Below are 15699 nucleotides of genomic sequence, written 5' to 3'. Positions count from 1 at the left end.
ATGAAAGCATTGAGAAAGAAGAACCTTAGCAAAAAATTAAGGAAAAAATTCTCCATTAAGAGAAGAAATGAGTTTTTGCGCGGAGAGTCAGCCTGCATAGTCGGTAAGTAAAAAAAAAAGCAAAAAAAGGTAGAGACAACAAAATGAAAGAAAAACTCTAAAACAGATTAGATCGAGTTATAGATAGAGAAATACCATGATTGTTGATAACCGAAAGCACAAAAAGAGAATTTGCCCGGCCGTGAAGAAATTATGAAGGGCTCAGTGAGTGATTTGTGATGCGAGAATAAATTTTGAGATTTTTAATTCGGGTGGGTTTTATGTAGCTGGCAGGGTTTGGTTGTGTCGGGCTTTGACTAAGTCAAAGCAGCCTCGAGCCGAACTGAGCCCGCAAAAAATTTATTTTTCCACAGCCAAGCCCGCCCTTTTCGAGCAAGCTTATGGAGAGTCCGTCGAGCCACCTGCCCAATGCCCATGTCTAATAGCGATCATTACTGCTTCTGAAGTATTTCTCTTTTTATTGCATATTCATGTTTCTACTTTGTTATGTTTTTTTTTTTCTATCTTGTTATTATTTGTATGTATAGTATAAAAGAAATTTGGGAGAGGGATTTATGTAAGAACTATGCCCTAAAGTAAAAGTAAATATATAAATTCAAGTTTTATTAAAAATTGTAAATTTAATTAGGATTCAGGGAGATTTATTAATATGCAAAAAAATAATTAGAAGTGACATGAATCTTTATCAAATTTTGAAGCAATTATTGACTTCCTAATAACTGACCTCTTACCATAATTAAGGATTCAACAATATAAGAAATTCTAAATATTTAGCTAAAACTGACTATAGTTAAAATTAACTCTTCAAATATATAAAATTTAATAACTAATCAATTCAAATAATTATTTCTTACTATCCCTTAAATTATAATATTTTGAAATGAGTGTTGTGGTAATTAAGAATTTGACTTAAGAAAAAAAATATTCAAAATTTAAATACATAAAATAAAATTTTAACCAAATATAATAATCCTCTTTGAATGAAAAAAAAACAAAAGAAAAAGAAAAACATTAATAAAAACCTAGTTATAATGAACAAATTTTAGAAACTTTTAGAAGAGAAGTTTGAAGTTAAGCTTGAAATCTCAGCTTGGTATCAATCTCCCTTTCTGAAAGTTGAACCAAAAAATTCTTTGACTCTAAATTCAAAATCTTATATTCAACAAGATAATAATTGAATTAATATTATTTAGTTGACTAGTAAATTTTCAATTATACAAATTTAAAAAATAATATTCTTTTATTCAACCAAACATAAGTGATTTTAGGATAATTATATAGAAATAGTGTTAATAAAAGTAATGTTGGGATATATTGTGAGTTTCCAAAAAAGATCGATTTTAAGAAGAGATTTATGAATCTTGAAATATTTGTTTACCTTATTACTTGAGAACACTACAAAATTAAATCTCAATCTATCATGATTTTTTAAATATTCTAATTTTTAGATTTTAAAATTACTTGAGCGCAAGTAATGTTTAAATTTGGAGGTATTTGATGTTCATCAAATGCATGTTATTTCCATGTTATTCATATATTTAATTGTGTTACTTTTATATTTTATGTGAATATTTTAGTATTTTATACAGTATACAGATGATTAGGCAAATTGGAAAGCAAAGGAGTTGAAACAGAGTGCCTAGGGGCTGCCCGGGCACCAGTCATATGTCCCCTAGCTAGTATACGCGCCCTCTACAAGTCTTACACACCTGAGTGCCCGAAGAGGGAGCCCCAGGCACCCAGGAGTCAAACCTAGGTGCATAGGCACCTGAATATGCGAGAATACAATTTTTAAGGCTTATATTATGATTCTTCGCTTATAAAAGATTAAATTAGTAGGATTTGAAAGTTTCAAAGCACCTGACGTGTTATTTACTTGATCAGTCGTATAGAGAGAAGTATTTGGAAAGTCTGTGTGTGTTAGCATTTTAGAGCACTTAGTAAGTAATTTGTATCGTATTGTAAGTGTGGAGAACCAAATCAAAGTGAAGTTTCATTGTAAGAAGAAGATTCGAAGTGGAACAAAAGGAAAATAATTTTAAGTTTGATTGTTCTCATTTTTGTAAACTTTTTTTTGAATTTTGTTTTCTTCAAACATGTTTAGAAAAAAAAATTTTATACTCTTGCATTTTGGACATGTGATGAATCTCATTTTCTATATGAGATTTCTCTAGATTGAGTAAGATTTTGATAAATGTTGACATGTTAACTTTTTGAATTTAATTTACATCTAAATTGATCATTTAGATTTTTAAAATAAATTGTGATATAGTACAACGGGAGAAGACTAGAACAATTAGGTTAATATAAACTGCTTTACGAGAATAGGAATATTGTTGCTAGAGAAGTGCAACGGCGAAGTTAAACACAAAAATACGGAAATACGGGAGTTTTTGCAGGGTTGAGAAACTAACTGTAATATGAAACACCAATACATTTAAAAAACACATAAAATGGCTAGGAAATGCTATTGTTCCTAGTTGTTAACTATAATGTGGGAAACTCATCAGAAGAATGTTGAGGACTCATAAGAGTATGGTCTTTCATAAAATTTTAAAAAAACTCTAAAATCATAGTTAAGTAGATGCCTTAAAAACATTAAACTCTTCAAACTAAGTTTAGGGTTCAGTAGACTTGAAATTCACTGCTTAGAAAAATTATAAGTTCCTGTGAGAACGATACTGAAACTTTTATTTCGTATATTACTTGATCGACACGTAAACTTATGTGGTTGACATGTGTTTCACAATAAATTGGGTATCAAGGAGTTTGAGAGGTAAGTAAAAGAATGCCATTAAAGGTGACATGCCATGAGATAATGGTTTTGTTTGATGTTTGTTAGTAGCATTTATATTGAATATCCAATGAATATGTAAAGTGAAGTTGTTGGATGTAGTTTATTGGGTGTAAGAAGCTTTTGACATGGGAAACTGGAGCATCCAAACACTCTTAGGTGAGTATATGTAGATAGTGTTTGATGTAGGAGTTCATAAGGTGTCTTCATCAGTAGAGTTCGGCTAGGCAATCTATTGAATAGATAAAATGCAATGAGCAGTACATCTATCTAGAACAAGGCTGGTAGGTGAGATGTTAAAAGGAAGGTTATGGTTGTTTCTATGAGATGTCTATGCTTTCTTTCAGCCACCCTTTTTTTTTAAGGAATATAAGGCCAACTTAGTTGATGTATGAAGCCATGAGAGAAGAGGTAGTACGATAGAAAGTGATATGTGTATTTTCCACCAGCATTGATTTTAAAATTTTTTGGTTACAACAACAGCAAGCCTTTATCCCGCTAAGTGGGGTCAGCTACATGAATCCTTCTTCTCAATTGCGTCCTATTGAGATTCATATTTTTTTGTTAGCGTGGAATTAATTTTGAACCATTTTATAGACTTCTATAAACTTAGATGAAGTTACAGACTTAACAAATAGTAGAAATATCCAATAGTAACGTGAGTAATAATCAATGAAAACTAAATAATATTTATACCCTTGTAATGAGAAAATAGGTGCGGCTCCCTAAACATCAAAATGAACAATATTAAATAGTGTAGTAGGCCGAGAAGTACGCTTGGGAAAGGGTTGCTTGCGGATTTTGGATGAGTTGCATTCATCGTAGAAAATTGGAGAAGTAGTGATGTGGAGAGGCTTGTGTAGTTTGGAGATAGCAGCAACCATTGCATTATGAGGATATCAAGCCTTTTGTGCCATAACTAAGTTGATGATGTTGTTGTGCGAAGAGTTGAGAGGGGTGGGACAGGATAGTGGCCATCTCAACAAGGTCCCTCGAATATGGTGTGATTTTTCTTCTAATCAAGGATGACAAAACCGGATTTAGTGAAAGGGATTGTGCAATTGTTATATGCAGCTAACTTTGTGGACTAAGGAAATTATGAGATAATTGAGGAGAATTAAGGTAGAATGATCTTACGGTAAGGAGTAGGTTGCGCTCTTCGGCCATGGTGAGTTATTGGGAGAGTGGATCCATCGCTACAACAACTTGCTCATTACATTTGTTGAAAGATGGCTGCTGTATGTGATCATAGTTGGCAGTGAGGTCGGATGTAACACCCAATTCTAGGATTCATTGAGTTGATTTTGGATTTTGAGTGGCAATGAGTGTTGTATCAGCCTTCGTAAAGGGATATATATCAAAATTTATTCTATTACAGCATATAAGAGTTTTGTGTCCATATTTGCCACATATTTGAAAGGTTGTGATAGAATTGTTAGAGCGATCACCCCTGGTGTTGTTGGTTTAGTTCCAACTTTGCGAGAGGTGTAGGTATTTGATCTTCCACCACCTCTGGAAGAGTTTCGACCACCCTAGAGGTGGTATAAAGAGCCATAGTTGCAGCAGCTGTGGTATCCTTTATTTTTTCTGCAGTGATGTTCACTTCTTCACTACACGGTAGGACGTATAGATCATCCAACTTAATGGGTCAGACTTCATTCTGATGACGGTTTTGAATGATTGGAAGGAGGGAAGAAGACCATTGAGAATATATAAGATTATATCATCATTGTCAATGCTGCCACTAGCAGCAGCTATATACCGTCCAGCAATGTTTTATATCAAGTAAATATTGAGTCATGGATGATTATTTCTTGGAGAAAGATGTAATTTATTCTTTACCTGGGTAACGCTTGAGCGGTTTGTAAATCTCTTGTCCAGAGATTCTCAAATTTCAGCAATGGATTGGAGATCTAGGATATAGAGTAATATAGATGATGAAATTGTAGAGTACATTGCAGCATATAAAGATTGATCAATAAGCTTCCAGATTGGCGTTGGGGATTTCGAGATGGAATTCCATCATGCTCTTGAATTTGAGTAGGTGGAAGGGTTGATGATCATCAAGGAAGGCTTCAAAGACATTTGCTTTAAATAGTTCCTGAATTTAAGCTTTCCATATAGGAAAGTTCTCGGCAGTGAGTTTGGATGTTGACAATCGATCGGAGGTTGGACACTAGGAACTTGAGAGAGGGATGCATGGTAATCTCTGACATGGTGAAGATTTTGGGTCTGTAGTTATGCTGTTAGATGAGTCAAACATGGATGAATAAAAGGTGAGGATAATTTTAAGAAGAAGATGCAGTAGAAGAAGCTGGCTCAGATATGAAGGTAACCAATAACAGCAGATCAAAGGATAGATTGAATTGTATTGTAATTCCTTGTATATACTGTAGTGTACAAAGATTATGTATATATAGACTTTAGTATAGGTAGAGAAGAATCTAGAGTGTAGACAGCTAGAAGTAGCATAGCAGGTAATAATGATGAGAGAGTTGGCTATTGACAAAGGCTGACCCTGTTGTTCTGATTTTATTATTACAACAAGTGATCTAACCTTTTGATGATAATAAAAGCCATAAAAAATGACCATTTCCAACTCCGATAAATAACCACTCAAAAGTAAGATAGGAAACTTTTTTTTTTCTCACTTTTGTAATAGCTCTATAGAAATTTTTTTTCAGGTCTCCTTTAATCTCTTTTAACTTTAGTGCACTGTGTTCTCCCATGGAAACCTCCCTAGTAGCAACCTCGCTCTCTTTCATGGTTGTGTGCATGCAAGAAGTGATGGGAATCTAGTGAAGATTTCCTCCAAAATATTCTACTGGTATAGATTCATTTTCACAAGCTCCAGAGTTCGATGAAAACATGCAGTAAAGCAAGACATAGCTGATCAAAGATTTGAATATCAGAGGGATAAAACTAACAAGTATAGAAAAGAATGGATAAGATCTAACAGCGAAAAGGACAGTGAACAAGAAAATTAAGCAGGCAATGTAGCGGTATAGAAGAGTCAACGTAATGGACAGATAGCAAGATAGAAAAGAAGGAAAAGCGTATAGCATGGAAAAAGAAGAATAAAAATTGGACGGTGGAGAAAAAATGTTTGAATAACTACAAAACTGATCACCGCAGACCTTCGGATCATTGGTGGAGAGAAAGTATTTGAAGAACTAGAAAAATGATGGTCGGATGTTTTTAGATGCTAGGTGCTACGCCAAAACATTTACTCGAACAAAGCCACTCCAAGATGACAGCCATTGAGAAGCAATTAGAGTTTTTACTCTGTAACTTAAACAAAAGAAAACAACAATTCTCACATATAAGAGCTAAAGGATTAAAGATGAATTGTTCATTTTAACAGAGTGAGTATTCCAACTCGCAAGTAAGAGGAGCAGAAGAAAATATGGACATCTGATAGACGGACAGTTAATGATGCTAGAAATCAGATGAATCAACCATTAAATTTGAAAAAAAAAAAACTCAGCAACTTAATTTGATCCTTTAAATTTAATAATTCATAAGCATATTCAAAAACTACATGTGAAAAATACAAACAAGCTATCTTACCTGCAAAATCTGTGAGCTTATCGAATCTGAGAAGTGCAGTAACGAAAAAGAAAAGCATCTGATACCCTACCTGTGAAACACGATCATGTAAGCATTCGCAGATCAAGCAGGGGAAAACAAAAAGAAGCGGCGGAAAGGAGAAGTACTGTGACAATGGCTGTGAGCGCTAGAAAATGGGAGTCGAGAACGGTCCCCATTCTTCGCTGATGGAGCAAGGGTTGCAATCCCGCAGGCGCGTTCAAATTTTAAAGGCTCGAAGGATGGAATAGCAATTTCTCGTCTTTGGCATTACGGCAAACAGGTGGCGCGCAACTTCACACGGAGGCGTTGAACGGGACCGAATGCTATGACCAGCGAGTATGTGGACGGGGAAGATCCAAACGTTCTTAGTCTAGTTAACATATCTATATGATTGTTCATAAAAAAAAAGGGAAATTTACATCCATACCGCTTTAAACTCATTTATTTATATGTTTACCCTCTAAACTTTAACTTTTACATGACTAATTTATGTATGAAAATATATACTTTAATTTTATGAGATATTAAATATTTGGGTGGTATAAGCATAGCAAATAAAATTTGTGTTAGATATGTTAATACAAAGGAATTGGTCGGTATGTATGTAAATTCACTAAAAAAATTATTTAATTGAGAATAATTTTGGGTCAACATTTTTCATATAATTTAATTAGGAAAATAATTTAGGCCAAGAGCTCAAAATGAATGAATATATTTATCATATATTTTTTTGTTAACACAACATACAAAATTTGAAAACTCGATCAATTATTTTATTAAATGCATGTTGATAATATTTTACAAAATAACAAAAACATAAAATTGATCTTATAATGTTATAAAGTTTTTCACTAGTAGGGAATAAGATAATAAAAGCTTTCAATTATTATGGTGGGTGGCTAAGAATATGTGGATAATATTCCCGCGTTGCATTAGCTTCTTAGTATTAATAGTGTTTGGTTAATAGTGTTTGTTGCTCTATCATACATTGCATTAGCTTCTTCATTAATATTCTAAATATTAAGATCTTCGATTTTACTTTTAAAAATATATATTTTTTTTTTGTCTTTTTAGTATCTTAATCTAATTCTATGATAATATTTTATATATTTTTCATCGTCCTACCTTTCCTCTTAAAATCTAAACCAATAATCAATGTTGATAAATTAACTTTTTACTTTAAATGACCTTACAGTACTTGCAATCTAGATAACCTCTTTTTCTCGGGGAAAAACAATCAATCTATATTTTATTAGATCCATTCTTATAAGTGATAATATGTTATTTCTTTTTTTCAATAAAATATTTGCAACAGCAAAATCTTAAGATAAAGCAAAATCCAATATGACTTTAGCTTATTCATTAATCGCTCCAAAATCGTACATCAACACTTTAAATTTTTCTAGGATCTTCTACCACTACCAACATGTTCATTTAAATCTCCTATAATATTTTTTTTTCGAAAAGTACAATTTGTATTAATTCTTTTAGATTACTTTACTTTTTTTTTTATTAGAACATAGAAGCATAAACACTAATAACATTTAGAATCTTAGTATCAAGAACAATATTTAAGACTATAATTCTATTAATAAGTATATTGATTTTTATAGCATTGTCTTTCTAGCTATTATATATAATAACACTTATATCATTTCTAGTATTACTTGTACTTGAATTCCGAAGTTTAAAATCTAAACTATCAATCTCCTTAGTTGTTTCTGCAACTCATTTAGTTTATTGAATGCAAAAAATATTTATCTTTATATGAACCACAATATGAACTAATTTCATTTTTTTACCAATTAGAGTACATATATTCCAATATTTTATCACAATAATAGTTTCAAGTACTAGCGTCTTTGCACTCTCATCCATAATACAAAAATTCTTACTTATTTAACACTACACCGGACACCAATGCAGCAACCCATGCATATATTCATTGCATTAAGAACATACAATACGTCGCTTCAAAGAGCGCCATAGTATTTACACAATAATTTAAGGGATTCGTGCCTCTATTTTTAACAAAACATTAAGCAGACTATCGACTATCTTACACACCAACTACTTAAAATGTTTAAATAAACAAGTAGGCCATACAACATGATAAACTACACCATAGATTAATTCTCATAATCCTTTCTTAGATGATCAAAGAAAAATGTGTCAAACTAAATAGCATAAGATACAAATCCAATAATGTGAAACCAATTTTTGACTGGGAAGCACACATACATTTTTGTATCAAAAAAAATCAAGTATGAAATTCAAATTATTATATTGAGATTTTTTGGAAAGATAATTATTGAAATGGGGAATAACCCAAGTAAAATAATATTTTTGTAGAATTAATTTGATTGACTAATGTAAACCGAAATGTAAATACATAAAATAAAATTTAGGCATATAAATAATTCATTTTTAATAAAAACCATCATGTTTAAGTGATCAAAAACATATTTATCGTTTAAAAAATGCCAGATTCACCATAGGCCTCGGTTTATTATTTAATAATAAACTAAATAATAGAATTGCGATCCAAAAGCTCTCGTAGCTCAGTTGGTTAGAGCACCCGTTTAGTAAGCGGGAGGTCTTGAGTTCAAATCTCAACGAGAGCATTTTTATATTTATTTTAATTTTATGTGACATGTCTCATATTTTGTTTAGAAGACGGAAACTAGGGTGCTCTCATAATACTTTAATGCTCCTAAATTATAGTCATGTATTTTCATAATATGTGCGATTATTGGAAATTTTACATATATGCTTCGAATATTTTTTGCATTTATTTATTTAACATTTAAAGTTTAGTATTTATATTTATAATTTTTTATGTTTATGCATGATAGTATATTTTATTTTTAAATTGTTAGTGATAATGATTTTTGGTGTGATATATGTAATATGTGTTAGATCTATATATATATATATATATATATATATTGTTTGGAATGTATATAAATGCCCTAAATTATTTTATTTAAGTTTGTCTTTTTTTTTCTTGAAACTTTTCATGAAAAAAAAAAATTCAAACCCTTATGATTTGCTATTATCTTACCCTTGTGTGGGAGCAACTTTTAATAATACAAAGTTAATAAATTTTCTTTGCATAGCTTTAAATGTTGTAATATGCAACAAAAATATTGTCTTTTTGGATAAACTGCATTTTGGCAGCCGCTGAAATCAGTGTTTTTTCACTTGTCCTGATTAGGCGCATTGACAGTTTTCTAGCTACGATTTGACTTTTTTGAACATAAGCTATTGCAACATCAATTTTTTCTTCAACAGCGTTATAATTGCTTCATAATAAGTTGCAATTGCCCTAAACAGATCCTTAATTGATACTTGTCTATCACAATAATAAATAAGATAGAAAAATCTATAATTGCATGAAATTCATCTATTGTTAATGTAACGATTTCCATCATAAGGATTGGCTTCAATGCCAATAAATTGTATTATATCTATTTTAAAACTAAATTCAAAAACATTTAAAATATTCAAAATAAATTTATTTTATTTGAAATTGTTAGGACCTAAATCGGTTTTAATATGCCATTAAAATGTTTTCATGACAGTCAAATGCAAATTCAAGCCCTTAACGTGTGTCAAAAATTAAAATTCGAAGAATATTAATTTGTAATTTATTCGAATAAAAAAACTATATGTGCTCACATTTCTTGAACCTATATTTCAAGTGCCTTTTTTTTATTATTTCTTCTTCATTTATTACAATCTATCAGCCTGTGCAAAGATTATTTAAGCAATAGAATAGCCCAACAAGACTATTAACTAGTAGCATATATGTTAGCACAAATTGACAGTTTAAATCTCAATTTTATGAGATTTCACTCGTTTTGCGAAGACTTAGATCTAGAGTTTGAGATTTTTCATAGAATGTGCGAACGATTTAGATATCTCTGGTTTGTTATTTAAAGAGGTAGTGATATAGATAAGGATGTTAATAGTAGAATTCAAGTTAGTTGGTTGAAATGGAGGAATGCTTCGGGCCTTTTGTGTGATAAAAATTTACCGCTTAAACTAAAAGAAAAATTTTATAAGAGGGTGGTGAGACTTGCAATGCTCTATGGCTCTAAATTCTAAATGTTGGCCTTTAAAAGGCTCTAAATGTTGGCCTTTAAAAGAGAAGCATAATACTAAGTTAAGTGTTGCCGAGATGAGAATGATTAGATACTTTACACTTTTTATGCTTAGAGACAAAATGTGAAATGAATATATCCGTGATAGGGTTGGTGTAACTCAAGTGACCAACAAAATTAGAGAGAGTCGTCATAGATGGTTTGGTCACATTTAACGTGACCATCTGAGGATCCAATTTGGAGAGCAGATGTTTTAGATTCGACTTATGTTAAGAAAGGAAGAGGTAGACCTATGAAGACTTGGGCTTATTGTATAAAGGGCTTATTATTGTATAAAAAATGATCTTAATTTATTAGAACTGAATGAAAATATGACACTAAGTAGGACTCAATGGAGAAAAATGATTCATGAAGCCGACTCAACGCAGTGCGATTAAGGCTTTGTTGTTGTTGCAAGCGTTGATGATTAATTAACATTCTTGATAATTATAAAACTGAAAGATAAAATCAAGATTTGAAATTTTAGCAATCAGCTTAGCAAAATTCCAAATCAATATTTAGGGGAACAATTCTTCATGCACTATTTTATTATTTGAAATGACACATGCACTTGCATATACCTCAAAATTGTGGTTAACAATGTCTTTGATGAGCGAAGTGATTTGAACTTAGTTTGCATAATATTATATCAATTGGTCATTATACCACCCTATCTTAGGCATATCAAATGCTCTAAACAGCTAATTTTAATGAATGTTAGCTTATTTTGGGAGACTTCAATCGTATTCGTTCGGCAAATAAAAAATCTAGTGGCATGTTCTCTCCCTCTTGCTAGCTAAAGGGCTTCCAACTCTTGTGGATTTGATTTTAAGCTTTTGGATACTCCCAACATAGCTCAATCTCTTAGTTGGTTTACTAAACTTTGTAACCCTACAGTATGTTTGTTACGTCAAGGTCATTAGTGTGTAGTGAATTCAACATTTATTTGGGATAACTACATGTAGATCGCCCGAAACATTGATATCTACAATTAACCACCCAGTTGATTTTTTTGAACAATTGAACTAATGTATTTAGGCATGCTACAACCAAACTATTGAGAATTTGATAATAATGAAGAAAATATGGGTTAGGGTTTTGCCAAGAATTTCAATATTTGAGTTTTATTTTGAAAAATAGATGAAAAAGATTGATTGATTTGTAAATAGCAAGTTTCAGCAGGTCTGTATGTAATTATAGTTGCAGTGTGGGTAGAAGAACCTTTAATCCTAGACAAACATCACTAAATACAAATCTTAAATAATTAAACGCATTTTTTAAAAATTATTCCCGTATAATTATAGCAATAGCACATGACAAAAGCCCTCATCATTATCAAGAACAATAGCAACTAGCAAATAATTTAATAAAAACTCTTAATTTAATCACAATGTTCCACCAACTCACCAACCAAAAGCAAATTTCACCCTCCAAGCAGCTTTTTGGTAAATGAAATAGATGGCAATTTATGACTAATCAACCATAATCTCTCTCACTTTTCCTTAAAAAAAAATTTGAGTGCAAAATAATTAATATTATACATATTATTCATAAGATCTTACCAACTAAATCAACCAAGATAGCCATTGCCAATTTCAGATTAAAATATTGTGCATTTTTCACATATATTAGCTATAAAATTATATATATATATATATATATATATATATGCCAAGAGCATTTTACAGCAAAACAGTGACAATATTCTGAAAAAAGAAACACAATAAAAAAATATTAAAAAAAAAACTTTAATGATAAATGAACTAAAGAAACTCCACCCAACCAACATATTCCTGTAACTTTCAAGAGGAAACATGGCTTCATGGCCAGCTTTGCAAGCCATGATTGCCTCCACAGCCACATCATTCAAGTGACCCACTTGCCACCCTTCACGGCCTGATCATCCACCACACATTCCTCCATGAACGTTGGTGATGGGACCAAGCTTCCATTAAACAAAACAAGAAAAGCAAAGCATGGAGCTGCGCAAGGAGCCTCCTTTCCTTCACGTTGCTGTGTCTGCTTCCTCTTCTCCTTTTTCCTCACCAAAAAAAAAAAAAAAAAAAAAAAAAAAAAAAAAAAACAGCTTTAAACTTTACAAAAACACAAGCTGAGCAACAGCTTATGCTTAACTCAAACTACTAAACAGTACAAGGAATCCAAATCAGATATCAATATGCCTTGAACAAAGCTCCACAGTTCTTAAATCACGAAGATGATGAAGAATTTCTTGAAGGAGATCTGTCCCTCTTTCTCCTTTCTTTAAGGAAGACAAACAATGCTTTAGAAATTCGCGGTCTGCTTCAAGAGCCTGCAGTCTCTCATAAACATGATCAACCTCCTCAGCTATAGCCAGCTGCTTGTGGTTGATACAAAGCTTATCTTCATTTTCAAAGCCAATGGCATCAAAGAGGGGGTTCAGCCTCTTCCCTCCGATCCACGCACTCTTTTGATCGATATCAAAAATTCCATTCATATCAAATGAATCTAAAGAACCATTCACAGAACCAAATTCATAGACTCCATTGATGATCCCATGGCCATTTTCAATCTGTAATTGCTTCATATGTTTTGAATTGAAAGAATCATGCTCATCATCCATTGTGAAAAGCTTCTCCTCCAAAGCCTTTAGCTGCTCAAGGATGGCAAGCCTCTCCTCCTCAAATTCAGCCAAGGACTCATCCAGAGTAATGAGATTCTTGGCATCATCATCATCTTCCATGGAATTCTGGTTACCTTTCTGAGACTCAACTGAGATTTCATCGCTCTCTTCAGCGCTGGAAGAAGTTCCACTCCTGCTTCCCTTAGCCATTTTCCTACGCTCAATTGCCGCGTAAACACGAACCTTATGCTGACAGACCTCGAGTTCCTTCTTCAGCTCCTGCTTCTCCTTCTCCCTTTTCATCATTAGCTCATTGAGGAGCTGCAATGCCTCCTGATCATACTCCGCTTGCTCCTCCATCATCCTCTGATATTGTAGTGCTTCCATCTGCATAGCGGCCTTCTCCTCTTGGAGCCTGGTTATCATTGCCATGGTTTGGTTGGTAGCTATAGCAGAAGCACTCCTTTCTTCTTCTAGTTCAGCATATAACGCAATGAGAGCTTTTCGTTCCGATTTTAAAGCTGTTTTGAGACGATCTATGGTCGCTGGCTCAAGATTGTCTGTGTCACTGGCAATGCTTCCATCTAGAGACTCGGTTCCAGATTCTCTCCTTTCTAGCAGAAACCTCTTGTGCAGAAAATGAAAATTGTTGTCTAAGTAATTAGGAGTTGTAGGTGTTTCAGGCATTATTCTCTCCTCCTCAATTTCATTAAGAACTGGACAGATTTTTAGGTGTCTTGTTCGCTGAGAAGTTTGTTCTGATGGCTCAGTTTCAGTTACTGATGAAAATTCAAATAGAAATTTGGCATCAGGATCTGAAAGAAATAAAAATTCAGAATTGGGCTTCATGAGGGATAAGAAAGTGGGTACCTGATTCGTTAGGGGTTGTTTCATTCAATACATTCAGATTTTGATGATCAATTGCGGCAGTTAGAGAGACAATTTTAGAAAATTGGGTGGGCTCGATCTGTTCCTGATCACAAATCTCACTTCCTATGGATATTTCGCAGTTAGCTTCATCATTTCCTTTTCCATCTTCAGAAACTGAAATTAGAATCATAAAAAACATATTTTTGAGAAAACTAATAATTTTGTAAGAAATTCCAGAGACAGAGAAACAAAAACAACAAATTCTTGCCTTGTTGAACTTTGAATTCTAGCACCTCGGCAGTTTTGGCATGCGTTGAGAAATCATCGCAGGGCTCCTCGGTCGGAACAAGAACGTACGAATGCTGTTCAATTTCCTGCTTTTCAGAAGCTGGAACCGGCATTGTGGAGGAATCGATCAATTCAACAGGATGAATCCGATCCAAAACAACCATCTTGTCCGCACCAGGGGAGATGATATCCACTAATGCATCCTCCACTACAACAGGAGGAGAAGGAAGAAAGGCCTCACCTTTTCCTTCTTCTTCTTCCGCCTCTTTATCTTTCAGTTCTTTACCCTGCACCATCTTCTTCAATCCGAAGCCCTCTCCTTTCTCCGATTTTTCTGTCGGAGCGAACTCCAAAACATCCCAAGAATCGGCCATGAAAAGCAAATAGGGAGAATAGAAGCCGCTCTCCAAAGCCACGCCACAGCAAGAACATCGCAGATCCTTCTCTCCCTGCTCGCTTCTTTTCATCCATGAAAGCAAAGCAACGCCCCGATCCGTCTCGCCGGGCTTGGAGGCAGCGCAGTCCTCGCACATATCTCCGGCATCCGCCAGCCGGCGATGGTTGGAGCAAAACCCAAGCTTTGATACTTCTCCGGCATGAGACTCGCAGAGCAAATCGCTGCAGGAGCTCGGAGACCTTCCCGGCTCGAAAATATGATCGATCCTCGAGCAAAAGATGCAAGGGGGCTTCAAACCGAAGAAAGACGCAAACTTTGAGATCATGTAGGAGAGGACAGCATTGAGGAGAATGAGAATGATTAAGATCCATTCCAGAACTATGTATATTAGAAGGAAGATGAGCCAGTGGGTGTTCCTATGAAGAATTGTTGCAAATTTGTTGGCCGCCATGTCTCTCGTTCTCTTTCCCATAATGAAGCTATTTACAATGTTTTGAAGAAGAGGGTTGGAGGAGGGGGGGACGAGTAGGTTAGAAAATATGAAATTAGGGAGTTTTAATGGAGATAGGATTCAGGAGGGGTTGGAAGAAGAGGAGTCTGCCAAAGGAGACCGGAGAAATGTTCTACAGTCAGAAAAGAACAAATATTTATGAGGAATGAACAATTACATACATATATATAATAAAAAATTATATTAAATAATTTTAAAAATATTAAAATTAAAATAAAGTAGATTTAATATTAAGTATTTTCTTATCACAATCATTTTAAAATAAAATATATTTTTTTCTAATTTGCGATCAAAATTGTAATGAGAGTGTACTGACTTTTTTTCTTTCATTATTTTTTTGTTTTTTGTTACTACAGCTGAAATTTCGGGCAGCTTTCGGCTTTTGGAAAAGGGCTCTGCAGTTCCGGATTCGGGGCAGAATGGAGGTTGAATTTTTAAGCT

The 15699-nt window shown here is 33.4% G+C and overlaps 2 protein-coding genes and 1 non-coding gene across 3 annotated transcripts in view; 1 reads left to right on the top strand and 2 right to left on the bottom strand.

Annotated features, from left to right (window-relative positions):
* Positions 1-6823, bottom strand: part of LOC110029194 — a 36738-nt gene extending 29915 nt beyond the window's left edge. The window contains exons 1-2 of the mRNA XM_020731370.1: positions 6571-6823; positions 6425-6494 (exon numbers count right to left, since the gene is read on the bottom strand). Of these exons, the coding sequence (XP_020587029.1) occupies positions 6425-6494; positions 6571-6621 (121 nt within the window). The 5' untranslated portion in view covers positions 6622-6823. The remainder of the gene's footprint in view (positions 1-6424; positions 6495-6570) is intronic.
* A 2172-nt stretch (positions 6824-8995) lies between these two features.
* On the top strand, positions 8996-9069 carry TRNAT-AGU. Its single transcript has one exon. It is a non-coding gene; the product is annotated as a tRNA-Thr (tRNA).
* A 3285-nt stretch (positions 9070-12354) lies between these two features.
* Positions 12355-15211, bottom strand: LOC110029265 (myosin-binding protein 3). Its single transcript, XM_020731482.1, has 3 exons — positions 14331-15211; positions 14063-14236; positions 12355-13971 (listed from the first exon to the last, which is right to left on the bottom strand). Exons 1-3 carry the CDS (start codon positions 15196-15198, stop codon positions 12755-12757), a joined length of 2259 nt encoding a protein of 752 aa, XP_020587141.1. The 5' UTR covers positions 15199-15211; the 3' UTR covers positions 12355-12754.
* Between the last annotated feature and the right edge of the window lie 488 nt (positions 15212-15699).

The sequence above is a fragment of the Phalaenopsis equestris genome, unplaced genomic scaffold (genome assembly GCF_001263595.1).
Source record: "Phalaenopsis equestris unplaced genomic scaffold, ASM126359v1 Scaffold000552, whole genome shotgun sequence".
Classification (NCBI taxonomy): Eukaryota; Viridiplantae; Streptophyta; class Magnoliopsida; order Asparagales; family Orchidaceae; genus Phalaenopsis; species Phalaenopsis equestris.
Note: the sequence above shows the minus strand (reverse complement) of the source record. Positions and strands in the feature narration are given on the sequence as shown.

Bases quoted from the DNA above. Each gene is read 5' to 3' on its own strand.
- LOC110029265 (XM_020731482.1), bottom strand. From the start codon at position 15,198: ATGGCGGCCAACAAATTTGCAACAATTCTTCATAGGAACACCCACTGG. The intron at 14,237-14,330 runs GCAAGAATTTGT...TTCTAATTTCAG, and splicing joins AGAATTCAAAGTTCAACAAG to TTTCTGAAGATGGAAAAGGA. The intron at 13,972-14,062 runs GTACCCACTTTC...AATTTTCATCAG, and splicing joins AACAACCCCTAACGAATCAG to TAACTGAAACTGAGCCATCA.